Source organism: Carettochelys insculpta, chromosome 3, assembly GCF_033958435.1.
Source record: "Carettochelys insculpta isolate YL-2023 chromosome 3, ASM3395843v1, whole genome shotgun sequence".
Taxonomy (NCBI): domain Eukaryota; kingdom Metazoa; phylum Chordata; order Testudines; family Carettochelyidae; genus Carettochelys; species Carettochelys insculpta.
This window is the reverse complement of record NC_134139.1, coordinates 21,710,780-21,738,018: the sequence shown is the minus strand read 5'-3', so window position 1 is coordinate 21,738,018 and position 27,239 is coordinate 21,710,780. Positions and strand designations below refer to the sequence as shown.

The 27,239-nt window shown below is 53.6% G+C and overlaps 1 protein-coding gene across 4 annotated transcripts in view; it reads right to left on the bottom strand.

The window, feature by feature from the left end:
* Nucleotides 1-27,239, bottom strand: part of USP34 (ubiquitin specific peptidase 34) — a 344,835-nt gene that overhangs the window by 274,876 nt on the left and 42,720 nt on the right. For all 4 annotated transcript variants that reach the window (XM_074989455.1, XM_074989457.1, XM_074989456.1 and 1 more), the window contains exons 2-3: nucleotides 26,652-26,739; nucleotides 25,254-25,674 (exon numbers count right to left, since the gene is read on the bottom strand). In XM_074989455.1, the coding sequence (XP_074845556.1) occupies nucleotides 25,254-25,674; nucleotides 26,652-26,739 (509 nt within the window). The remainder of the gene's footprint in view (nucleotides 1-25,253; nucleotides 25,675-26,651; nucleotides 26,740-27,239) is intronic.

Below are 27,239 nucleotides of genomic sequence, written 5' to 3'. Positions count from 1 at the left end.
CCCTGTGGGTGCTCCATAATAGGTGTCGGGCTCACCCAGCGCCGCAGATCGGAAATCCTCCAGCAGTTTCTCCTGGATCGTGCATGCGCCGGCCCCGTGTGTGCCCCCGGCCGCGTGCACGATCCGGTCCTCGCCAGTTCCTTGACCAACCGCCTCGGATGCTCCTGAAAAACACTAGACAGAGATCTGAAGTGGGGAGGATGGGCGGGTGGTAGAGCACCCACGGGGACACATCTCGAAGAACCATTGTTACTACAGGTGAGTAACTTCTCTTTCTTCTTCGAGTGGTCCCCGTGGGTGCTCCACAATAGGTGACTACCCAGCAGTAACCCAAGTAAGGAGGTGGGTAATCGGTTTATGTGCAGCTTGCCCCCGAGAGGACTGCTGTCGACAGACGGGTATCCTCTTGGAATACCCGAGGCAGGGCATAATGCTTGGCGAAGGTGTCATAGGATGACCAGGTCGCCGCTCTAGAGATGTCTGTTAACACAATACCCTTCAAGAAGGCTGTTGACACCGCCATTGCCCTGGTGGAGTGAGCCCTGGGCGGGGCCAGCAAAGGAGTCTTTCGAAGTTCGAAGCACATTTTCATACAGGACACAATGTGCTTTGAGATTCTCCCTGAAGAGAGACCTTCTCCCTTTGACCCAGGAGCAACAGAGACTAGAAGCCTGTCCGTTTTCCGGAAGGACTTAGTTCTGTCTGTGAAGAAGGCCAATGCCCTCCTCACATCTAAGAGATGAAGGCGTGCCTCCTTGCTGGAGCTGTGAGGCTTCGGGTAAAAAGAGGGTAAAACTATTGGCTCGTTAAGATTGGACTCCGAAGAGACTTTTGGAACAAAGGCTGGGCGCAGCCTTAAGGTTACCGCCTCCTTTGAGAATACTGTGCAGTGCGGCGTTGCCATCACTGCCGCGAGCTCACTCACCCTACAGGCTGACGTAGTTGCAAGGAGGAAGGTTGTTTTTATTGTAAGGAGACGTAGGGGAACTGTGGATAATGGTTCAAAAGGTGGACCCGATAGAGTGCTGAGCACCAAGTCCAAATTCCACGATGGTGGAAGCAGTTTCCGAGGGGGGGTGCAGGTTTACCAGCCCCTTCAAGAACCTGGTAACGATAGGATGGGCGAATACCGTGGGCCCTTCCTCTGTGTGCCGAAAGGCTGATATAGTGGCGAGGTGGACCTTTAGCGAGGATAGAGAAAGCCCGCCTCTCTTGAGGTCCAATAAGTATTCTAGTATTACAGGTATAGGAACGTCAAGGGGAGCTAACTGCTTGGCGGAACACCAGGCTGTGAATCTAGTCCATTTCTGCTTGTAAGTCCTCCTGGTGGAGGTCCTTCGGCTACATTCCAGGACTTGTTCTGCTCCCTCTCTACATGTGCTCTTTAAGCAGCTGAGCCATGGATTAGCCATGCTCGTAGGTGCAGACCCTTGCACTATGGACCCTTGAGCCCGCGTGAGTAAGTCCGGCGCCACCGGTAGAGGGAGCGGTGGGCGGTCCGACATGCGCAGAAACAAGGGAAACCATTGCTGACGATCCCAAGCGGGACTATGAGTATCATGCGAGCTCTCTCCCTTCTGGCTTTGTACAAGACCTTGCGGATAAGCGCTGCAGAGCAAACACGTAAAGTAGGGAGCCCTTCCATGAAAACATGAATGCGTCCCTCAGGGACACCTGCCCCACTCCTGCCCTGGAACAGTACTGGGGACACTTTTCTTTTTTTTTTTATTGTACTGGGTGGCAAACAGATCGATCTGGGGAAAACCCCCACGTACGAAAAATGCGCTGTAGCAGATCGGAGCGGATCTGCCATTCGTGAGTGATTGAGAAGCGCCTGCTCAGCTGATCTGCATTCACGCTGTGAGCGCCCGGCACGTACAAGGCTTTCAACGTTATGTTGTTCGCGATGCACCGATTCCACAATCGGAGTGCTTCCGCACATAGGGCACGGGATCGTGCTCCCCCTTGTCAATTGATGTAGAAACATAGTGGAGGTATTGTCCAAACTGAATCCCGACTACTTTACCATGTAGGTAATCTCGAAAATGTTTGCAGGCGTTGAACGCTGCTCTGAGCTCCAGCATGTTTATGTGCAGTGTCTGTTCCACAGGGGACCATAGCCCTTGCGTTACCTTGTCGCCGATGTGCGCTCCCCATCCCACGTGGGAGGCGTCGGCAGTAAGAAAAATAGAAATTTGTGGTTAGTGAAAAGGCACCCCCACTAGCATATTCTCGGGGTTTTCCCACCACGCCAGGGATCTGCGCAGCTCTGTTGTGGGCGACACCACCCTGTGGATGGTGTGGGATGCCGGTTTCTAAACGCTCGCCACCCAATGCTACGGGCTTGACATGTGCGACCTGGCATTCTGTACCACATATGTCGCTGCCGCCATTTGGCCCAGCAGCTGTAGGCACGTTAAAGACCGGCACCATAGGGCTGTATGCAATGACTTGCACCAGCAAACTGACTGAGCGGAAGCGGGCGTCGGGTAGGTACACCCTTGCTGTGATAGAGTTTATGCATGCCCCTATGAACTCTATATATTGTGTGGGTTCGGACTTTGACTTTGCGAGGTTGATGATTAGGCCCAGCGAAGAAACGTGTCCGCTGTGACGCGTATCATGCGTCAGACCTCTGCCTTCGAGGTCCCTTTTAGCAGGCAGTCGCCCAGATATGGGAAAAATAAACACCCCCTGTCTGTGCAGGTAGGCTGACACCACTGCCAGGGTTTTGGTAAAGACTCTGGGGGCCGAGGAGAGGCCGAACGGAAGAACCCTGTACGGGAAGCGCTCCTGGCTGACCGTGAAGCGGAGGAAGCGTCTGTGTGCTGGGTTGATTGTTATATGAAAGTAAGCATCTTGTAAGTCAAGGACTGCAACCCAGTCTCCATCATCCAGTGCCATGAGTATCAAGTCAACTGTGATCATCCGAAACCGTTGCTTGTGCAAGTAATGGTTGAGGCCCCGAAGATCTAAGATGGGCCTCCAGCCTCCTGTTTTCTTCCCTGGTAGGAAGTAGAGTGAATAAAAACCTTCCCCTGGAATTATTCCAGCACTCTTTCCACCGCCCTTATGAACAGAAGGTGAGTCACCTTCTGCTTGAGCCTCGCCTCGTGGCAGCGTCCCTGAGGTGAGGCCTGGTGGGAGGCTTCGTCAGTGGAAGCGACTGGGAGGGGATCGCGTAACCCGTGGCTACGATCTCCAGTACCCATATGTCTGTGGTGATCTTTTGCCACTGGGAGTGGAACGGTCTGAGGCGATGATGGAACATGAGATGAGAGTGGCATTAAGCGAGGGTATTCATACTGCAGCCCCCGACATACCCATCAAGCTTGTTGCCTTTGGGCGTGACCCAAGGGCGTATGACTTTGTTGAGAATGTCGCCTAGGAATTCTGTACTGTTGCCACTATTGATAGCGCCCTTGGCCGTAGCCCCATTGATATTGAGCATGCTGTGGTTGTAAGCGTAGCGTCTTTGCTGAGGATAGAGAAGTTATTCACCGTAGTAATGATGGTTCTTCGAGATGTGTCCCCGTGGGTGCTCCATGATAGGCGTTGGGCTCGCCCCGTCGCCGCAGATCGGATCGTTCCAGCAATTTCTGCCGGACCGCACATGCGTCGGCGCGCGCCGCTCCCCTACGTACTCCCGGCCACATGCGCGATCCGGTCCCCGCCAGTTCCTTGACCAACCGCCTCAGATGCTCCTGAAAAACACCAAACAGAGATCCGAAGCGGGGAGGATGGGCGCGTGGTGGAGCACCCATGGGGACACATCTCGAAGAACCATCGTTATTACAGTGAGTAATTTCTCTTTCTTCCTCGAGTGTCCCCGTGGGTGCTCCACAATAGGTGACTACCCAGCAGTAACCCAAGAAAGGAGGTGGGTAATCGGGTTATGTGCAGCTTGCCCCCGAAAGGACCTCTGTCGAGAGGCGGGTATCCTCTTGGAATACCTGGTGTAGGGCATAATGCTTGGCGAAGGTGTCACAGAATGACCAGGTCGCTGCTCTGCAAATGTCTTTTAGCGCGATGCCCTTGAAAAAGGCTGTTGATGCCGCCACCGCCCGGGCGGACTGAGCCCTAGGCGGGGCCAGTAAAGGAGTCTTTCAAAGTTCGTAGCACATCTTTATGCAGGACACAATGTGCTTCGAGATTCTCTGTGAAGAGAGACCCTCTCCTTTTCATTTGGGAGCGAGAGAGACTAAGAGCCTGTCCGTTTTCCGGAAGGACTTAGTTCTGTCTATGTAGAAGGCCAATGCCCACCTCACGTCCAGGAGGTGCAGGTGTGCCTCCTTGTTGGAGCTATGAGGCTTCGGGAAAAACGAGGGTAAAACTATAGGTTCGTTAAGATGGAACTCTGAAGAAACTTTCGGAACAAAGGCTGGGTGCAGCCGTAAGGTTACCGCCTCCTTTGAGAATACCGTGCAGGGTGGCGTTGCCATAACTGCTGCGAGCTCACTGACCCTGCGAGCTGACGTGATTGCAAGAAGGAAGGTTGTCTTTATCGTAAGGAGACGGAGGGAAACTGTGGCTAAGGGTTCAAAGGGTGGTCCCGTTAGCGCGCTGAGCACCAGGTCCAAGCTCCTCGATGGCAGAAGCGGTTTCCGAGGGGGGAACAGGTTTATCAGCCCCTTCAGGAACATGGTAACCATAGGATGGGCAAACATAGTGGGCCCTTCGTCTTCAAGCCGAAAAGCCGATATAGCGGCGAGATGGACCTTCAACGAGGAGAGGGAGAGCCCACCTCTCTTGAGGTCCAGTAACTATTCTAGTATGACAGGTATAGGCACTTCAAAGGGATCTAACTACTTGGTGGAACACCATGCAGTGAAGAGTCCATTTCTGTTTGTAGGTCTTCCTGGAGGAGATCCTTCGGCTACTTTCCAGGACTTGTTGTACTCCTTCCATACATGTACTTTCTAGGGAGCTGAGCCATGGATTAACCATGCTTGTAGGCGCAGGCCTCAGGGGTGAGGATGCACTATGGACCCCTGGGCCTGCGTGAGCAGGTCCGGCGCTACCAGAAGGGGAAGCGGTGGACGATCCGACATGCGGAGAAGCAATGGGAACCACTCCTGTCGATCCCATGTGGGGACCACTAGGATCATGCGGGCTCTCTCCCTCCTGGCTTTCTGCAGGACCTTGTGGATGAGCACCATGGGGGGAAACGCGTAAAGCAGGGGGCCCTTCCACGAAATCGCGAACGCGTCCCCCAAGGACCCCCGCCGCCCCAGTCCTGCCCTGGAGCAGTATTGGGGGCACTTCTTGTTGTGCTGAGCGGCAAACAGGTCTATCTAGGGAAACCCCCATGCCTGAAAAATCGGTCGTAGCAGATCGGAGCGGATCTGCCACTCGTGTGAACGCGAAGCGCCTGCTCAGCTGGTCTGCCTTCACGTTGTGAGCGCCTGGTAAGTACGAGGCTTTCAACGTTATATTGTTGGTGATGCACCAGTTCCACAGCCGGACTGCTTCCGCACCTAAGGCACGGGATCGAGCTCTGCCTTGTCAGTTTACATAAAACATGGTGGAGATATTGTCTGTATTGATCCCGATTACCTTGCCTTGTATGTGGTCTTCAAAGTGTTTGCAGGCGTTGAACACCGCTCTGAGCTCCAGAATATTTATATGCAGTGACTGTTCCGTAGGGGACCACAGTCCTTGCGTCACCTTTTCGCCAATATGTGCTCCCCACCCTATGTGGGAGGCGTCGGTGGTGAGAAAAATAGAGATTTGTGGTTGGTGAAAGGGTACCCGTTAACATGTTCTTGGGGTTTACCCACCATTGCAGGGATCTGCGCACCTCTGTCGTGGGCGACACCACCCTGCGGACGGTGTAGGATGCCGGCTTGTAAACACTCGCCAACCAATGTTGCAGGTTGCACATATGCAATCTGGCGTTCTGTACCACGAACGTTGCCGCTGCCATGTGGCCGAGCAGCTGCAAGCACTTTAAAACCGGCACCGTGGGGCTGTATGTAATGACTTGTACCAGGGAACCGATGGCGCGAAAGTGAGCGTCGGGTAGATAAACCCTTGCTGTGATAGAATTTATGCGTGCCCCTATGAACTCTATGTCCTGTGTGGGGTTGATCTTTGACTTCGCAAGGTTGATGACCAGGCCCAGAGAAGAAAACGTGTTTGCTGTTACACGTATCATGCGTAGTACCTCCGCTTTTGAGACCCCTTTCAGTAGGCAGTCGTCCAGATATGGGCATATAAATACCCGCTGTCTGTGCAGGTAGGCTGACACCACTGCTAGGGTCTTGGTAAAGACTCTGGGGGCCGAGGAGAGGCCGAACGGCAGAACCTTGTATTGGAAATATTCTCTGCCGACCATAAACCGGAGAAAACGTCTGTGAGCCGGGTAGATCGTTCTATGAAAATACGCATCTTGTAAGTCGAGGGCTGCAAACCAATCTCCATCGTCCAGTGCCGTGAGTATAGAGGCGACTGTGATCATCCGAAAGCGGTTGTTTGCGCAAGTGCCGGTTGAGGCCTCGAAAACCTAAGATGGGCCTCCAGCCTCCTGTTTTCTTCTCTGTGAGGAAGTATTGTGAATAAAACCCTTTCCCTTGAAGTCACTCCGGCACTCTTTCGACCGCCCCTATAAGCATCAGGTGGTCCACCTCGTGCTTGCGTTTCGCCTCGTGGGAGGCATCCCTGAGATGGGGCCTGGGCGGAGGTCTTGGCGGTGGGAGCGACTGAAAGGGGATCACGTAACCCGTGGCTATGATCTCTACTACCCACTTGTCTGTGGTGATCTTTTGCCATTGTGAGTGGAACCGTCGGAGGCGATGATGGAACATTAATTGTGGGTGGCATTGCGCGATGGTAGTAATAGTGCAGCCCTCGACCTGTCCGTCAAACTTATTGCCTTTGGGCCTGCCCCGAGGATGCACGGCCTTGTTGGGAACGTCGCCTGGGAATTCTATACCGTTGTTGCTGTTGATGCTGCCCTTGGTCGTAGCCCCGTTGGTACTGAGCACGCTAAGGTTGGTACGGGTATCGCTGTTGTTGAGGGTAATACCTTTTCCTTCTGTATGGAGGGGTATAAATACCCAGTGTTCTCTGTGTGGCTCTTGAGTCTTTACTGGAATGAAGGACCGAATCAGTTGACTCTGCAAACAACTTCTGCGTGTCGAAAGGGAGATCGACAATATTTGCCTGCAGATCCCTCAGGATACCCGATGTCTGGAGCCAGGATTCCCTGCGCGTGACCACTGCCGTAGCCGTTGAGCGTGCCGCCGTGTCCGCTACGTCCAGGGCGATCTGGACTCCCGTCCTTGAAGCTGCATAGCCCTCTTGCACGATGGCCTTCAGCACCGGCTTCTTATCTTCTGGAAGCGAATCCATGAGAGAAGTAAGCCTGGAGTAATTGTCGAAATTGTGGTTCGCTAGATGCGCTGCATAATTTGCCACTCTCAGCAGCAGGGTGGAGGAGGAGTATACCTTTCTGCCGAATAGCTCTAGCTTCTTGGCATCTCTGTCTGTTCCCCCCGCTTTGTACTGGGAACTCTTCGATCTCTGCTGAGACGATTCTACCACCAGAGAATTTGGTTGTGGGTGACTGAACAGAAACTCCATGCCCTTCGCCGGGACGAAGTATTTCTTACCCGCCCTCTTGTTTATAGGTGGAGCGGAAGCCGGGGTCTGCCATATGGTAGTAACAGACTCCATGATTGCTTCGTCGAGCGGGATAGCGATTTTGGATGAGGCCGGAGGCCTCAGGTTTTTGAGGAGCTTGTGGTGCTTCTCCTGCACCTCTGCTGTTTGGATGCCTTGCGTGAAAGCCACCCTTTTAAACAGCTCCTGAAACTGTGTGAGGTCGTCCGGGGGGTCAACATCCCCGGGGGCGTAGCCTCATCGGGGGAGGACAAGGAGGAACCACTAGGGTAGACCTCCCTTGAACTCTCAGGGTCCTGCTGTCGGTGGGACACCCTCTCACTGGAGGCTTGCAAAGGAAAATCTCGGGGTTCCAAAATCAGCTCCTCGAGACAGCTGTGTTTCCGTTCCCGTCCGTGAGTGCCCGCGGGGCTACTGGGTGGTCGAGGCGGATCTGCCCCTGGGTGTATGCCTGTGGTGTCTATGCCCGGCGTGATAAGGACGACCGTGGCAGCACGGGCATGGTTCCTGGGATGGAGACCTGGACCACTCTCGAGGTGCATACCCCCAATGTCTGGGGGAGCGAGATCGTCTGGATGATTGAGACAATGGTGAAACTGGTTTGTGATAGTACTCCAGAGGGTCAAATCCCACAAAGGGCGAGGGTGGCCCAAGCCATGGTGAGGCTGGTTGGAGGAACAGGGAAGGAGGCTCTGGGTAGGCTGGGGGAGACCCATGTCTCCTGGTTGGTGTTCGCAGCATAAGGGGAGGACTTGTTGAGAGCAGCCCTGCAGCCCTGTCCAGAGAAGGGCTGCGGTGCCGGGTTTTCGCTGCTGCCTTTCCCCTCCCCTGCGGGGTTCGCTCCACCCCTCCCCGTGCCGGGGATCTCAGCCCCGCTGTCGGCGCCACGCTCATCTGCAATGCCGGGCGGGTGGTCTCCTCCGGTGCCTGCAGGCTACGTGCCTGTTGGTGCTGCACCGTTGGTGGCACGGGGGTTTGTGCCGCTTGCGGCAGTGCCGCCAGTTCCGGCACTTGCCTGGCCGCTGCTCTGAATGCGCGGGCCGGCTGTTTAGTAATCGGAGGCTCAGCCTCTGCCACGTGCGCTGCTGCGCTGCCACTCACTTGTGACTGCAGCTGGGGGCTGTGAGCTACGCACGTCCCACTCGCTGTGACCGCCGGCAGGGATCGGGCTGGAGAGAGCTTCCTCCGTTTCTGCACCGAGGGGGCGAGGGACACCGCCTTCCTTTTATGGAGCCCTGTGGGTCCCTCCGGTTGAGGCCTCTCCGGCACGTCTGGCTGGAGGGCCTTATCAAACATCAGCATTTTCAGCCGCATTTCTCTATCCTTTCTGGCTCTGGCCATGAGCTTTGCACAGAAGGAGCATTTCTGGGTGACGTGTGATTCCCCCAGGCATCTGATACATTGACTGTGCCCATCAGAGGCCGGCATAGCTTCGCGGCAGGACTCACACTTCTTGAATCCTGAAGAGGACATTGCGGTGAGTCTTTGAGCTGTTAATAGGGTACTTAGCACCTTCTCTGTGCCTGTTCCCCTCTCACGGACCCCAGCCTGCCGCAGCAGGAGGCCTACTGGCCTTCACGTCCCCGGGGTGCCTCCGCTCCTCCTCTCGTTTCTAAGACTTTCTACTTATATATATATATTTTTTTTTGCAATAAAGAAACAAACAATTTAACTAAGAACTCTGAAAGAGAACTCTAAAACTCTGACAAACTCTAAATACGCTGACTCTGGCCGCAGCCTGAGCAGATTCCATGTGCAGCCGATGGCAGTTAAGAAGGAACCGGCGGGGACCGGATCGCGCACGTGGCCGGGAGCGCGCAGGGGAGTGGCGCGCGCCGGCGCATGTGCAGTCTGGCAGAAACTGCTGGAAAGATCCGATCTGCGGTGGCGGGGAGAGCCCAACACCTATTGTGGAGCACCCACGGGGACACTCGAGGAAGAAAAAATTTTTCCCTCCTGTATGGGGGAGCATAAATGCCCGAGGTTCAAAGTGTCGCTCTCGAGTCCTTTCTGGAGTGAGGGATCGAGTCGGTTGAGTCTGCAAACAGCTTTTTTGTATCAAAGGGAAGGTCCACGATCTTCGCCTGTAGGTCCCTCGAGATACCCGACGTCTGGGGCCAGGATTCTCTACGCATAACCACTGCTGTTGCCGTTGAACATGCCGCCGTGTCCACCACGTCCAGGGCAATCTGGACTCCCGTCCGCGATGCTGCGTAGCCCTCTTGAACAATCGCCTTTAACACCGGCTTTTTATCTTCCGGAAGTGGATCCATGAGGGGAGTAAGCCCGGAGTAATTATCAAAATTATGGTTTGCTAGGTGTGCCCATAATTTGCCATTCCCAATAGCAGGATAGGAGAGGAATATACCTTCCTGCCAAACAACTCTAGCTTCTTAGCATCTCTGTCCGATCCCCCAATTTGTACCGAGAAGCCTTTGACCTCTGCTGGGACGATTCGACCACCAAAGAATTTGGTTGTGGGTGACTGAAGAGGAACTCCATGCCCTTTGCCGGGACGAAGTACTTCTTATCCGCTCTCTCATTCGTAGGTGGAACAGAGGCCGGAGTCTGCCATATAGTAGTGGCTGACTCCAGAATGGCTTCGTCCAGCGGAATAGCAATTTTGGATGAAGCCAGGGGTCTCAAATTTTTCAGGAGTTTGTGATGTTTCTCCTGCACCTCTGCCGTTTGAATGTCTTGTGTGAAAGCCACCCTTTTAAACATCTCCTGAAACTGTTTAAGGTCATCCGGGGAAGACACATCCCCAGGGGCCATGGCCTCATCTGGGGAGGATGAGGAGGAACCACTTAGCTAAACCTCCCTCAAACCCTCGGGTTCCTGCGGTCGATGACACACTTGCTTGCTGGAGGATTGTGAAGGAAAGTCTCGGGGTTCTAAAATTAACTCCCCTTGAGACAACTGTGTTTCCGTCCCCGATCGGGAGTGCCCACCGGGGTATTGAGCGGCCGGGGGGATACCTGCCCCTGGGTGTAGGCCTGTGGTTTGTCTGCGTCCAGCATGATAAGGATGACTACGTCAGCATGGGTGAAGGTGGCGCAAGCTATGGTGACATTGGTTGGAGGAACGGAGAAGGAGGTTTTTCTTTTTTTTTTTCCCGGATGGGCCGGTGGAGACACAGGCCTTCGGTGCGGCATGTGTATCACAGGGGGAAGGCTTGGTGCTAACAGCAGCGCAGCCCTGTCCAGAGATGGACTGCGGTGCCGGGTTTTTGATGTTGCCTTGCCCCTCCGCTGCAGGGCCAGCACCGCCCCCTCCCGTGTCAGGGATCTCGGCCCCGCTGTCAGCGCCATGCTCAGCACTGTCAGCTGCGGTGCCGCGTGGGTATCCTCCTCCGGTGCCTGCAGGTTCCGTGCCTGGTGCCCCTGCACCGCTGGTGCCACGGGGGTCTGTTCCGCCTGTGGGGATGCCGCCTGTTCCGGCGCTTGCCTGGCGAACACTCTAGGTGCTGCGCGTGCTGGCTGTTGTATAACTGGCGGCTCAGCCTCTGCCACATGCGCTGCCGCTTGCCTGAGTATGCGGCTGGTGGCTGTGTGCTCCGCTCGTCCTGCTCGCTGCAAACGCATGGCAAGAATCGAGCCAGGGAGAGTTTCCTCCGTTTCTGCACTGAGGGGGTCAGAGAAAAACTACCCTCCTCTTATGCAACCCAGAGGGCCCTTCTGGGTGAGGCTTCTCCGGCAAGTCCGGCTGGAGAGCCTTATCAACAAGAGCATTTTACGCCTCATCGCTCTGTCCTTCCTGGCCCTGACTGTGAACTTAGCACAGTGAGAACGCGTCTGGGTAGCTGTAATTCCCCCAGGCATCGGATGCCTTTGCTATGCCCCATGGAGGCCAGCATAGATTCACGGCATGACTCATGCTTTTTCAAACCTGAAGAGGCCACTGCGGTGAGTCCTTTACTGTTAATAGGGTACTTAGCACTTAATCCGTGCCTTTCCACCCCAAATAGTGATCACCGGCCTGCGGGGCAGCGGGCGGGCTAAATGGCCTTCATGTCCGCTCTTCTCTTCTCCGCTCCTCTCTTTTTTTTTTTTTGCCGATATTCTCTTTGTCTTTGCTTTCTTTTTTTCTTTTTTTTTTTTAATAACCAAAAACAACAAATGACACATAGAAAAAAACCACTATTTAATCTGACTCTGGCCTTAGCCTGAGTAGATTCTGTCTGCAGCTGATGGCGGTTAAGGAACTGGCGGGGACCGGATCGCTCACGCGGCCGGGGGCGCACAGGGGGTGGCACACGCTGGCGCATGTGCGAGCCAGGAGAAACTGCTGGAAGATTTCCGATCTGCGGCGCCGGGCGAGCCCGACACCTATTGTGGAGCACCCATGGGGACCACTCAAAGAAGAAGTTTTACTTACTGATCTCTTAACAGTCACTTGTTCACGAAAAATGGACACTTGAGATCAAATATATTTGTAAACACAATGTGACATTTTAACTTAGATTTATACTGCAAAAAAATGATAGAATATAATCAAAGGTACTCAAAAATGCCCCGTAAAAAACAAAAATCACTCATCTTCCCAGTTCAATCATTTTTACTGATTATTGCCAATTTTGGTGAGATCTACTCATTCAAGGGCTGAACATGCCCATGTAAGCACACTAGCATATATGCCAAATCACATACAATTTACATAATATCTTTACGAGTTAATTTTAAACTGAAAGGTTAACTACTCAAAGAATGGAAAGCTTTTTCATCCTCTGAAGTTTGTTCTTCAGAATTGTATTGTAAAGTGCTGATATTTTCTAACACCTGTACAAATGTGCTCTCATGCATATCAGTTTAAACTTTCTTAACATAGACAAATAAACTGACATCTCAGTATATAAATGTTATGTGTCCTATTTCGTCACTAACAGATTTCCACAGGTGGAACTGGAAAAGAGAAGTTACTCACCGTAGTAACGGTGGTTCTTCGAGATGTGTCCCCGTGGGTGCTCCACCATAGGTGACGGCTTGGCCGGCGCCGCAGATCGGATCTTCCAAGCAGTTTCTGCCGGACCGCGCATGCGCCGGTACGCGCCGCTCCCTGGCGCGCTCCTGGCCATGTGCGCGATCCGGTCCCCGCCAGTTCCTCGACCAACCGCCTCGGTTGCCCCTGCAAAACACTAACAGAGATCCGAAGCGGGGAGGATGGGCGGGAAGTGGAGCACCCACGGGGACACATCTCGAAGAACCACCGTTACTACGGTGAGTAACTTCTCTTTCTTCTTCGAGTGTCCCCGTGGGTGCTCCACCATAGGTGACTACCCAGCAGTAACCCAGATAGGTGGTGGGTAATCGGATTATGTGCAGCTGGTCCCCGAGAGGACCGCTGCAGAGAGACGGGTATCCTCTTGGAATACCCTGTGAAGGGCGTAATGTTTGGCGAACGTGTCGTAGGATGACCAGGTCGCCGCTCTGCAAATGTCTTTCAATGCAACGCCCTTGAAAAAGGCTGTTGATGCTGCCACCGCCCTGGTGGAATGAGCCCTGGGAGTGGCCGACAAAGGAGTCTTTCTGAGCTCGTAGCACATTTTTATGCAGGATACAATGTGCTTTGAGATTCTCTGCGATGAGAGACCTTCTCCTTTAGATTTGGGAGCGAGGGAGACCAGGAGTCTATCCGATTTTCGGAAGGACTTGGTCCTGTCTACGTAGAAGGCTAGCGCCCTCCTCACATCCAGGAGGTGTAGGCGCGCCTCTTCGCTGGAGTTATGAGGCTTTGGATAGAACGAGGGTAGAACAATAGGTTCATTGATGTGAAACTCGGAAGAAACTTTGGGAACAAAGGCTGGATGCAGCCGTATGGTTACCGCCTCCTTGGAAAAGACAGTGCAGGGTGGCGTTGCCATGACTGCCGCAAGCTCGCTCACCCGACGGGCTGACGTAATTGCAAGAAGAAAGGTCGTCTTTACTGTAAGGAGGCGAAGGGGAACCGTGGCCAAGGGCTCGAACGGTGGTCCCATGAGTGTGGTAAGCACCAGGTCCAAGCTCCACGAAGGTGGAATCGGTTTCCGAGGGGGGTATAGGTTTACCAACCCTTTGAGGAACCTGGTAACCATAGGGTGGGCGAACACCGTGTGCCCTCCCTCCTCATGTCTGAACGCCGAGATGGCGGCCAGGTGGACCTTTAACGAGGATAGCGAGAGTCCTGCTCTCTTGAGGTCCAGTAAATACTCTAGAATTGTAGGTATAGGCACCGAAAGGGGGGCCAGCTGCTTGGTAGAACACCAAGCCATGAAGCGAGTCCATTTTTGTTTGTAGGTTTTCCTAGTGGAAGTCCTCCTGCTACTTTCTAGGACTTGCTGTACTTCCACTGTGCATGTGCTCTCTAGGGAGCTGAGCCATGGATTAGCCACGCTTGCAGTCGCAGGCTTTGGGGGTGCGGATGCACTATGGACCCCTGGGCTTGCGTGAGCAGGTCCGGCGCCACCGGAAGAGGCATCGGTGGGCGGTCCGACAGGCGCAGGAGTAGGGGGAACCATGGTTGGCGATCCCATGTTGGGACTATCAGGATCATCCGAGCCTTGTCTCTCCTGGCTTTTTGCAGAACCTTGTGGATCAGCACTGCGGGGGGAAACGCGTAAAGCAGGGGGCCTCCCCACGGGATCGCGAACGCGTCCCTCAGGGACCCCCGGCCCAGCCCTGCTCTGGAGGAGAATCGTGGGCACTGTTTGTTGTGCTGAGTGGCAAACAGATCTATTTGGGGAAACCCCCATGCGTGGAAAATAGGCCGTAGTAGATCGGGACGGATCTGCCACTCGTGGGTGAGCGCAAAACGTCTGCTCAACTGGTCTGCCTTCACGTTGTGCGTGCCCGGCAAGTAGGAGGCTCTCAGGATTATATCGTGGGCGATGCACCAGTTCCATAGGCGGATTGCTTCCGCGCATAAGGTACGGGATCGAGCTCCTCCTTGCCTGTTTATGTAAAACATGGTGGAGGTATTGTCTGTACTGATCCCGACGACTTTGCCTTGTATACGGTCTCGAAAGTGTTTGCAGGCGTTGAACACTGCTCTGAGCTCTAAAACATTGATATGCAGAGACTGTTCCGTGGGTGACCACAGTCCTTGAGCCACCTCTTCGCCCATGTGCGCTCCCCACCCTATGAGGGAGGCATCCGTAGTGAGGAAAACCGATATTTGCGGCTGATGGAAGGGTACCCCTGTTAGCAAGTTCCCGGGGTTTACCCACCATTGCAGGGATTCGCGCACCCCAGGTGGGGGCGACACCACCCTGTGAACGGTGTGTACTGCCGGCTTGTATACACTTGCCAGCCAATGTTGCATGCCGCGCATGTGCAACCTGGCGTTCTGTACCACAAACGTAGCCGCTGCCATGTGGCCCAGCAGCTGCAAGCACGTCAAGACCGGCACCGTAGGGCTGAAGGTGATGACCTGCACGAGGGAACCGATGGCTCGAAAGCGAGCCTCTGGAAGGTATACTCTCGCCGAGACTGAGTTTATGCGAGCCCCTATGAACTCTATGTCCTGTGAGGGGTCTATCTTTGATTTTGCCATATTGATAACCAGGCCAAGTGCGGAGAACGTGTTTGCTGTGACGCGTATCATGCGGAGAACCTCCCTTTTCGAGGTCCCTTTGAGCAGGCAGTCGTCCAGATACGGGAAAATAAACACCCCCTGTCTGTGCAGGTAGGCTGACACCACTGCCAAGGTCTTGGTGAAGACTCTGGGGGCCGAGGAAAGGCCAAACGGCAGGACCTTGTATTGGAAGTGTTCGTTGCCCACCATGAACCGGAGAAAACGTCGGTGAGCCGGATGAATGGTTATGTGGAAGTACGCGTCTTGTAGATCGAGGGCTGCGAACCAGTCTCCATCGTCCAGTGCTGTAAGGATGGAGGCAATAGTGATCATCCGAAAACGTTGCTTGCGCAGATACCTGTTGAGGCCACGAAGGTCTAAGATGGGCCTCCAGCCTCCTGTTTTTTTCTCCGTCAGGAAATACCGAGAGTAGAACCCTTTCCCTTGCAGTTGCTCCGGCACCTTTTCCACCGCCCCTATGAACTCTAGGTGGGCCACCTCCTGCCTGAGCCTGGCTACATGGGAGGCCTCCTGGGGGTGGGGCTTGGGCGGGGGTCGCGGCGGCGGGAGCGACTGGAAGGGGATGGCGTACCCCGTGGCTATGATCTCCAGCACCCATTTGTCTGTGGTGATCCTTTGCCACTGGTCGTAGAATGGTCGGAGGCGATGGTGAAAAAGTCGTTTCGGATGATCTTGTGCAATGGTGGTGATGGCGCAGCCCTGGATTTGTATGTCAAACTTGTGGCCTTTGGCCCCGCCCCGAGGACGTACGGCCCTGTTGTGAGCGTCGCCTGGGGGTTCTGTACTGCTGGTGCTGCTGATGCCGCCCTTGCTCGTAACCCCTGTGATACTGGGGGCGCTGTTGCTGGTATTGGTACCGCCTTTGCTGTGGGTAGTACCTTTTCTTTGAGTATGGAGGGGTGTAAATCCCCAGGGTCCTGAGTGTGGCTCTTGAGTCTTTACTGGAATGAAGGACCGAGTCAGTTGATTCAGCAAACAGCTTCTGCAAGTCGAAGGGAAGGTCGATTATCTTCGCCTGCAGATCTCTCGGTATGCCCGAGGTCTGGAGCCAGGACTCCCGTCGCATCACCACTGCAGTTGCTGTGGAACGTGCTGCCGTGTCCGCAACGTCCAAAGCAATCTGAACTTCCATCCTCGCAGCCGCGTAGCCCTCTCGCACTATGGCCTTGAGGACCGGCTTTTTGTCCTCTGGAAGCGAGTCCATGAGGGAAGTTAATCTGGCATAGTTGTCGAAATTATGGTTCGCCAAGTGCGCTGCATAATTTGCCATTCGCAAGGTTAAAGTGGAGGAGGAGTAGACCTTTCTGCCGAACAGCTCTAGCTTCTTGGCATCTCTGTCCATTCCCCCTGTTTTAAACTGAGATGTTTTTAATCTTTGCTGCGAGGACTCCACCACCAAGGAGTTTGGCTGGGGGTGGCTAAACAAGAACTCCATGCCCTTCGCCGGCACGAAGTATTTCTTATCCGCTCTCTTTTGGACAGGCGGAATAGTTGCCGGGGTCTGCCATATGGTAGTGGCGGACTCCAAGATCGCTTCATCAAGCGGGATTGCTACTCTGGAGGAGGCCGGGGAGCTCAAATTTTTAAGGAGCTTATGATGTTTCTCTTGCACTTGTGCTGTCTGGATGCCTTGCGTGAAAGCTACCCTCTTAAACAGCTCCTGAAACTGTTTGAGATCGTCCTTGGGATGGACGTCCCCTAAGGCCGTGGCCTCATCTGGGGAGGAAAACGAGGAACCGCTGGGGTACATTTCTTTGGACCCTTCCGGTTCTTGATGGTGATGGTGCGCCCTCTCGCTGGAGGTTTGCGAGGGAAAATCTCGTGGGTCCACGGCCAGCCCCCCCTGGGATGCTTGAGTCTCCGTCCCCGATCGCGATTGCCCTCGGGGGTACGAGGTAATATGTGGGGATCTCCCCCTGGTAGATTGCCGATGGTGTCCATGCCCCGCGTGGAAGGGACGACCATGGTAGTATAGGCACTGTTCCTGGGAAGGTGACCTTGACCATTCCCTTTGCACGTACCCTGTGTGTCTGGGAGAGGGGGATTGTCGAGACACTGGAGAGAGCGATTTTGCATAATAGTCCAGCGATTCAAATCCCAGGAAGGGCGAGGGGGGTGCCAGCCATGGGGAGGCTGATTGCAGGAAAGGAGAAGGGGGCTCCGGGTAGGCTAGGGGGGGCCCCTGCCTTCTGGTTGGAGTCTGCAACATGAGCGGAGGGCTGTGAGAGAAGAGCTCCACAGCCCTGTCTGGAGAGGGGCTGCAATGCCTCCTCTTGTGTGCAGCCTTCCCCCTCCCTTGAGGAGGTAACTCCGCCCCCTGATGGGCGGGGGATCCCGGCCCCGTCGGCACCGTGCTAGGCACGCTCGAGGGCGGTGCCACACGTGCGGAGTCCTTGTGCGCCTGCAGGCTACGTGCCTGCGCGCCCTGCACCGCCGGTTCCCCGGGGATCGGTGCCGCTGTCTGCGGTGCCGCTGGTACCGGCGCTTGCTTAGCCGCCGCCCTGCCTGCGGTGCGGGGCGGCTGGCTGATCATCGGAGGCTGAGCCGCTTCCACGTGGCTCTCCGTGCCGCCGCCGATCAGCTGTTGCTGCGGCTGGGGGCTGCTCGCTCCTCCCGTCCCGCTCACTGTTACTGCCGGCAGGGATCGGGTTGGAGAAACTTTCCTCCGTTTTTGCGCAGATGGAGTGAGGGAGGCAGCTTTCCTTCTAAGGGCCCCGGAGGGTCCCTCCTGCTGCGGCCGCTCCGGCACGTCTGGCTGGAGGGCCTTGTCAAGAAGCAGCAGTTTAATTCTCATCTCCCTGTCTCTCCGTGCTCTGGTCGTTAACTTTGCACAGAAGGCGCATTTTTGTGCCACATGGGACTCCCCCAGGCACCTTATGCATAGACTGTGCCCATCGGACACTGGCATCGCCTCTCGGCAGGACTCACATTTTTTAAAGCCTGAGGCGGACATTGTTGGTGAGTCTTTGAGTTTGCTTGTGGGTACTTAGCACTTCTTTGTGCTGTTTCCCCGTCCGATGGCCTGCCTCCGCAGGAGGGCTGATGGCCCTAGCTCCCGGCCTCCGGCGCTGGTTACTGGGACTGGCTTGAGCTGTCCCTCCGTAGCTTGTTTGTTGTTTGTTTTTTTTGTTTTTTTTTGCAAAATAACAACCGGTTACTTATGGTATCCTAAGAACTGAAAAACTTTAAAGAGAAAAACAAATAAAGTCGTTGAATACGCTATGTGGCTTTAGCCTAGTCGGATTCCGTCTGCAGCCGACGGCGGTTGAGAGGAACTGGCGGGGACCAGATCGCGCACATGGCCAGGAGCGCGCCAGGGAGCGGCGCGTACCGGCGCATGCGCGGTCCGGCAGAAACTGCTTGGAAGATCCGATCTGCGGCGCCGGCCAAGCCGTCACCTATGGTGGAGCACCCACGGGGACACTCGAAGAAGAAAGAAAGGTTACTCACCGTAGTAACGGTGGTTCTTCGAGATGTGTCCCCGTGGGTGCTCCACATTAGGTGTCGGGCTCGCCCGGCGCCGCAGATCGGATCTTCCAAGCAGTTTCTGCCGGACCGCGCATGCGCCGGTGCGCGCCGCTCCCCCGCGTGCTCCCGGCCATGTGCGCGATCCGGTCCCCGCCAGTTCCTTGACCAACCGCCTCGGATGCTCCTGCAAAACACTAAACAGAGATCCGGAGCGGGGAGGATGGGCGGGTAGTGGAGCACCCACGGGGACACATCTCGAAGAACCACCGTTACTACGGTGAGTAACCTTTCTTTCTTCTTCGAGTGTCCCCGTGGGTGCTCCACATTAGGTGACTACCCAGCAGTAACCCAAGATAGGAGGTGGGTAATCGGATTATGTGCAGCTTGTCCCCGAGAGGACCGCTGCCAAGAGATGGGTATCCTCTTGGAATACCCTGTGAAGGGCGTAATGTTTGGCGAAGGTGTCACAGGATGACCAGGTCGCCACTCTGCAAATGTCTTTTAGCGCAACGCCCTTGAAAAAAGACTGTTGATGCTGCCACCGCCCTAGTGGAATGAGCCCTGGGCGTGGCCAGTAAAGGAGTCTTTTTGAGTTTGTAGCACATTTTTATGCAAGATACGATGTGCTTAGAGATTCTCTGCGAAGAGAGACATTCTCCTTTTGATTTGGGAGCGATAGAGACTAGGAGCCTATCCGTTCTCCGGAAGGACTTGGTCCTGTCCATATAGAAAGCTAGCGCCTGCTCACGTCCAGGAGGTGTAGGCGCACCTCTTTGTTAGAGTTATGAGGCTTTGGATAAACAAGGGTAAACAATAGGTTCGTTAGTATGAAACTCAGAAAGAAACTTTAGGAACAAAGGCTGGATGCAGCCGTATGGTTACCGCCTCCTTGGAAAAACAGCGCAGGGCGGCGTTGCCATAACTGCCTCAAGCTCGCTCACCCTGCGAGCTGACGTGATTGCGAGAAGAAAGGTCGTCTTCATCATAAGGAGGCGGAGGGAAACCGTGGCCAAAGGCTCAAACGGTGGTCCCCTTTTCGCATTAAGCACCAGGTCCGAGTTCCACAGAGGTGGAAGCGGTTTCTGAGGGGGGTATAGGCTTACCAGCCCTTTGAAGAACCTGGTAACCATGGGATGGGCGAACACCGTGTGCCCTTCCTCTTCGTGTCTGAACACCAAAATGGCGGCCAGGTGGACCTGAAACGAGGATAGCGAGAGTCCTCCTCTCTTGAGGTCCAGTAAATACTCTAATATCACAGCCATAGGCACCGAAAGGGGGGCTAGCTGTTTGGTAGAACACCATGCCGTAAAGCGAGTCCATTTCTGCTTGAAGGTCTTCCTGGTGGAAGTCCTCCTGCTACTTTCTAGGACGTGCTGCACTTCCTCCGTACATGTGCTCTCTAGGGAGCTGAGCCATGGATTAACCACGTTTGTAGTCGCAGGCTTTGGGGGTGCGGATGCACTATGGACCCCTGGGCTTGCGTGAGCAGATCCCGCGCCACCGGAGGGGACCTCAGTGGCCGGTCCGACATGCGCAGGAATAGGGGGAACCATTGCTGTCGATCCCACGTTGGGACTATCGGGATCATTCAGGTTCCTTCCCTCCTGGCTTTCTGCAACACTTTGTGGATGAGCACTGTGGGAGGGAAAGCGTAAAGCAGGGGGCCCCTCCATGAGATCGCGAAGGCATCCCTCAGGGACCCCCGTCCCAGTCCTGCCCTGGAGCAGAATTGTGGGCACTTCTTGTTGTGCTGAGTAGCAAACAGGGTCTATCTGGGGAAAAACCCCATGCGTGGAAAAATCGGTTGCAGCAGATCGGGACGGATCTGCCACTCGTGCGTGAGTGCGAAACGCCTGCTCAGCTGGTTTGCCTTCACATTGCGAGCGCCTGGTAAGTACGAGGCTTTCAAGGTTACATTGTTGGCGATGCAGCAGTTCCACAACCGGACTGCTTCTACACATAAGGCACGGGACCGAGCTCCTCCTTGCCGATTTATATAAAACATGGTGGAGGTATCGTCTGTACTGATCCCGACTACCTTGCCTTTCAGTTGGTCTCGAAAGTGTCTGCAGGCGTTGAACACTGCTTTGAGCTCCAGTATATTTGTGTGCAGTGACTGCTCCATAGAGGACCACAGCCCTTGCGTCACCTCTTCGCCCATGTGTGCTCCCCACCCTATGAGGGGGGCATCTGTAGTAAGAAAAACCAATACGTGTGGTTGGTGGAAGGGTACCCTTGTTAGCAGGTTCTCTGGGTTTACCCACCATTGCAGGGATTTGCGCACCTCCGTTGTGGGCGACGCCATCCTGTGAACAGTGTGTGCTGCCGGTTTGTATACGCTCGCCAGCCAATGCTGCATGCTGCGCATGTGTAACCTGGCGTTCTGTTGTACGAAACGTTGCTGCTGCCATGTGGCCCAGCGGCTGTAAGCACGTCAGAACCGGCACCATAGGGCTGAAGGTGAAGCCTTGCGCGAGGGAGCCGATGGCCCGAAAGCGAGTCTCTGGTAGATACGCCCTCGCTGTAATAGAATTTATGCGTGCCCCTACGAACTCTATGTCCTGTGTGGGGTCTGTCTTTGATTTTGTCAGATTGATAAGCAGGCCGAGCGAAGAGAACGTGCCTGCTGTGACACATATTATGCGTAGTACCTCCTCCTTTGAGGCCCCTTTGAGTAGGCAGTCATTCAGATACTGGAATATAAATACCCCCTGTCTGTGCAGGTAGGCTGACACCACTGCCAAGGTCTTGGTGAAGACTCTGGGGGCTGAGGAGAGCCCAAACGGTAGGACCTTGTAAGTCGAGGGCTGCGAACCAATCTCCATCGTCTAGTGCCGTAAGGATGGAGGCGTTTGTGATCATCCGAAAACGTTGCTTGCGCAGGTACCGGTGAGGCCTCGAAAATCTAAGATGGACCTCCCCGTGAGGAAGTACCTCGAGTAGAACCCTCTCCCTTGCAGTTGCTCCGGCACTCTTTCCACTGCCCCTACGAGCATGAGATGGTCTACCTCCTGCTTGAGCCTCGCTACATGGGAGGTCTCCTGGAGGTGGGGCCCCGGGTGGAGGTCATGGCGGTGGGAGCAACTGGGAGGGGATGGCGTACCCCGTGGCTATGATCTCCAGCACCCATGTGTCTGTGGTGATCCTTTGCCACTGGTTATAAAATGGTCGGATGATGGCCTTGAGCACTGGTTTCGTGCCCTCTGGAAGCGAGTCCATGAGGGAGGTCAACCTAATGTGGTTGTTGAAATTATGGTTCGCTAGATGCGCTGCGTAATTTGCCATTGGCAACAGTAGCGTGGAGGAGGAGTAGACCTTTCTGCCCAACAGCTCTAGCTTTTTGGCATGTTTGTTTATTCCCCCACGTTGCGACGACTCCGCCACCAAAGAATTTGGTTGTGGGTGGCTGAACAGGAACTCCATGCCCTTCGTGGGCACGAAGTATTTTTTTTTTTTTTTTTTTTCGCTCTTTTGTGGACAGGCGGAATAGTCGCAGGAGTCTGCCATATCATAGTGGCAGGCTCCAAGATTGCGTCATCAGCGGTATTGCTATTTTGGAGGAGGCCGGAGGTCTCAGATTTTTGAGGAGCTTATGGTGTTGCTCTTGCACCTTTGCTGTCTGGAAGCCTTGCGTGAAGGCCACCCTCGTAAAACAGCTCTTGGAACTGTTTGAGATCGTCCGGAGGATGGACGCCCCCCGGGGCCGTAGCCTCATCCGGGGAGGAAAGCGAGGAACCGCTGGGGTACGTCTTTCTGGACCCTTCCGGTTCCTGCTGATGATGGTACACCCTCTCACTAGAGGTGTGCGAGGAAAAATCTCGGGGTTCCATAACCAGTCCCCCCTGAGATGCTTAAGTCTCTGTCCCCGGTCACAATTGCCCTTGGGGGTACGAGATCGTTCGTAGGGATCTTTCCCTAGTAGATTGCCGATGGTGTCTATGCCCTGCGTGGTAGGGGCGACCACGGCAGTATAAGCACTGGTCTTGGGAAGGTGACCTAGACCACTCCCTTGGTGCATACCCTTTGCGTCTGGGGGAGGGAGACCGTCGAGACCCTGGAGAGAGCGACTTTGCCTAATAGTCCAGCGGTTCAAATCCCAGGAAGGGTGGAGGTGGTCCCAGCCAGGGTGAGGCTGGTTGCAGAAATGGAGAAGGGGGCTCTGGGTAGGCCAAGGAGGGGGGGGACCCCTGCCTTCTAGTTGGAGTCTGCAACATAGCGGAGGGCTGTGAGAAAGCAACTACACAGCCCTGTGCGGAGAGGGGCTGCAATGCCTCCTCTTGTGTGCAGTCTTCCCCCTCCCTTGAGGAGGTAACTCCGCCCCTGACATACAGGGGATCCCGGCCACGTCCGCACCGAGCTCGGCACACTCGAAGTCGGTGCCGCATGTGCGGTGTCCTTCGGTGCCGGCAGGCTGCGTGCCTGCGCGCTCTGCACCGCCGGTTTTCCAGGGGTCGGTGGTACCGGCGCTTGTTTAGCCGCCGCCCTGCCTGCGGTGCGGGGCGGCTGGCTGATTATCGAAGGGTGAGCCGCTTGCACGTGGCTCTCCGTGCCGCCGCCGATCAGCTGTTGCTGCGGCTGGGGGCTGCTCGCTCCTCCCGTCCCGCTCGTTGTTGCTGCCGGCAGGGATCGGGCTGGGGGGCATACAGGGCATTCCGGCGTCCGCACCGAGCTCGGCACGCTCAAGGGCGGTGCCGCACGTGCGGTGTCCTCCAGTGCCGGCAGGCTACGTGCCTGCGCGCTCTGCACCGCCGGTTCCCCAGGGGTCGGTGCCGCTGCCTGCGGTGCCGCTGGTACCAGCGCTTGTTTAGCCGCCGCCCTGCCTGCGGTGCGGGGCGGCTGGCTGATTATCGGAGGCTGAGCTGCTTCCACGTGGCTCTCCGTGCCGCCGCTGATCAGCTGTTGCTGCGGCTGGGGGCTGCTCGCTCCTCCCGTCCCGCTCGCTGTTGCTGCCGGCAGGGATCGGGCTGGGGAGCATACAGGGGATTCCGGCCCCGTCTGCACCGAGCTCGGCACGCTCGAGGGCGATGCCGCATGTGCGGTGTCCTCCGGTGCCGGCAGGCTGCGTGCCTGCGCGCTCTGCACCGCCGGTTCCCCGGGGGTCGGTGCCGCTGCCTGCGGTGCCGCCAGTACCGGCGTTTGCTTAGCCGCCGCCCTACCTGCGGTGCGGGGCGGCTGGCTGAGTATTGGAGGCCGAGCCGCTTCCACGTGGCTCTCCGTGCCGCCGCCGATCAGCTGTTGCTGCGGCTGGGGGCTGCTTGCTCCTCCCGTCCCGCTCGCTGTTGCTGCCGGCAGGGATCGGGCTGGAGATACTTTCCTCCGTTTCTGCGCTGATGGGGTGAGGGAGGCAGCTTTCCTTTTAAGGGCCCCGGAGGGTCCCTCCTGCTGCGGCCGCTCCGGCACTTCTGGCTGGAGGGCCTTGTCAAGAAGCAGCATTTTTTTTTTTTTTTTTTTTTTTTTTAAAGCCTGAAGAGGACATTGTTGGTGAGTCTTTGTGTTTTTAAGTGGGTACTTAGCACCTTCTTTGTGCCGTTTTCCCCGTCTGATGGTCTGCCTTAGCCGGAGGGCTGATAGCCCTAGCTCCTGGCCTCCGGCGCTTGTTACTGGGACTGGCTGAGCTGTCCCTCTCCTAGCTTGTTCGTTGTTGTTTTTTTTTTTTTTTTTTTTTTTTTACAAAATAACAAACGGCTAGCTTATAGTAGCCTAAGTGCCTGAAAAAACTTTAAGAAAAAACAGATAAAGCCATTGAATACACTACTTGGCCTTAGCCTAGTTGGATTCCGTCTGCAGCCGACGGCGGTTAAGAGGAACTGGCGGGGACCGGATCGCGCACATGGCCGGGAGCGCGCGGGGGAGCGGCGCGCACCGGCGCATGCGCGGTCCGGCAGAAACTGCTTGGAAGATCCGATCTGCGGCGCCGGGCGAGCCCGACACCTAATGTGGAGCACCCACGGGGACACTCGAAGAAGAATGGGGGCTTTTCAATAAATAAGTTAATTTAATTTGACAACTAGCACCCCAAATAAAGCTATGAAAGCATTTCTTTCTGCAAGAGTTCTGAAATTTAATTTTTCAAAATAAATTATGCAAAAAATGTTTAGAAGTAATAAAGTAACATCATAATGAAAAACTTGTAAAGACAGTGGTCAAGTTTGTAGACCTGCGGTTCTAACAGTTATTTGATTGATTATGGAATAACAAAAAAGTGGTCTCATGCAAGGTTTAGTTTGTAAATTATGTTTATAACAGATCAAAATAAAAAGGTATTAGACTACATCATTTTTGAGAGGAAGATGTAATTATGGTCCCTTTTTGCCTACCTGCTACCATGACTAAATAAGAAATCAAATTATACAGTTATAGTCAACAATTTATTAATTGCTTTTACCTAGACCACCCATTAACTCTTTCAAGAAAGGATTTAAGGGGCTGTTTCATCTCCCAAAAAGTGTTAGTAGAAAGACCCATTGATTCAGTGGGAGAAATGAATCCCCACTCACCCTGTTTGAAAACTAAAATCAGCTAAGTGCCTATCAATGATAACTATGCTATGTTTCACAAAAAACAAAATATGTACAAGTTAGGATGAGATATACCTCTATTGTGGGATGAGTGTTATGCTTGTAAGCAGTATACAGAGGAAACTGAATCTGAAAGATTTTTGCCACACACAGCAACAGTTTTTCCTTCTCATCTGTGCTCCATAAGCTAAAAGCATCAGTGCTCTTTGCAGATTCTTCCTCTGTCAGGATGCAAGTTCTTGCAGAGTCTAACTTTTTCTCTAAACTTTTTTGTCGCTCTCCATTTTCTTCTTCATGAGATTCTCTTTCTACATTCAGTGGCTCATTTGTTTGATTGTTCGGATCTTGCCATGTTGAATCTATATTAATAGTGCAATGTTTACAGAGCTGGTCCCGTAGAGCTTGAACTTGGGCAATAACTAAGTTAATAAGCGCACATACTACTTGGTTAAAGATCTCCAAATGCTTATACTCCTTGAAGCAGCACAGACACTGTCTGCAAACAAAAACAAGATAAAGTGAAAATTCCTACAGTGGTTCAGAATTAAAATATCTCAATAATGACAATCTCTTGAAGTCTGCGCTCTGACAACTTGAAGAAGCTATTAATAAAAAAAGAGACTGATCTGAATTTTTAAAAAATGGTTAATTAGGAAGTTTCACATTAAAATATATCGTAAGTAACAAAGTGCATGACAAACCAAGGAAGACTGGAAAAAGGGACAAATTCCAATCTCAAGTGCCAGTACTGAAGACCTCATTACTCCCTGTCAGCATCCCATTTATTTCAAGATGCTCATAGAGAACTACATGGTCCCAGACATTGTTCAGCAGTTTTCAATTACTTGTATATTTTACAGTGATAGCTTTACGCTGCATGTGTTCATCTTGCTGAGTCACAGCACCGGGATATTGTAAAAAAAATCTTGGAAATTCACTGTAAAAATTCTTGATTTTCCCCAAATCTCTTTAGAGCAAAAAATGTATGTGGCAGGATAATTAACATTAAGCAAAAGCATATATAAGGTTTTATAATATTTTTCATTACTATTATTTAGCCTATTTATTGCTATGTTCTTCAATTTATTCTGGAATACCAGTCTGTGCTTTAAAGGTGTTTTCCGCACACACACCTAGGAGGTGGCATGGCACACAAGTGGCTACATGTAAACAAAGGCCTTAATTTCCTTTGTTCTCTCTCATTTTAAAGACTAACAAAATGATTTATTCAGTGATGAGTTTCTGTGGGGACAGCTCATCACAGAATAAATCATTTTGTTAGTCTTTAAAGTGCTACATCTCTGCTATTTTGTTCTGTTGGAGTACAGACTAACACAGCTATCCCTTTGCTACTACAACAACACTAAAATATTGTCATCATTCTAATCGTTCTAGTCACTCTACTTTCTGCATAATTTTTTAATCACAAATGGGATCCAATAAGATGAGTTTAAAAACCCTTAAGAAAAATACCTCTGTGTCCAGGAGTTGATATAAGCAAATATCTTGAGTGCATGTTCCTTTCGGAGCTGCAATCCATCACCACCTTCGATGTCAGATACTGAAGGAAAACAGTAGGTGGTTAATGGCATATGTAATATTTAATGTGTCTCTAACTGCTACATTAAACAAAATATCAAATATAAATTTTGTTCCTAAAGCACCTAGTTAGAAAAAGATCAGAATACGCACTACATTGGTTGCCACAGTATAACAACCTAATCTTGCAGAGGTTTTCCAAGCACTAATTTCTTATATCACCATACCCACCCTCACAGATCCAGTAACCATCCCCACATAAAGATATCTATTATCTACAGCCAAGCACTTAGATGCTACAGAATATGCTCAGAGGAGAAAGTCCAGGACATACACCTTACACCATCTATAGACGAACAAACACAAGTGATTAGGCCACATGAGTGGCCCTCCCTCTCAGCGGGCCATGTGCCAGTGGTGGGCAACCTGCAGCCTGTGGCCCACTGGGGTTTCACCTTGAGCCCCCACATCTCCTATCAACTATCTGCTCCCTTTCCCATGCCTCTCACGCACTGGGTCACA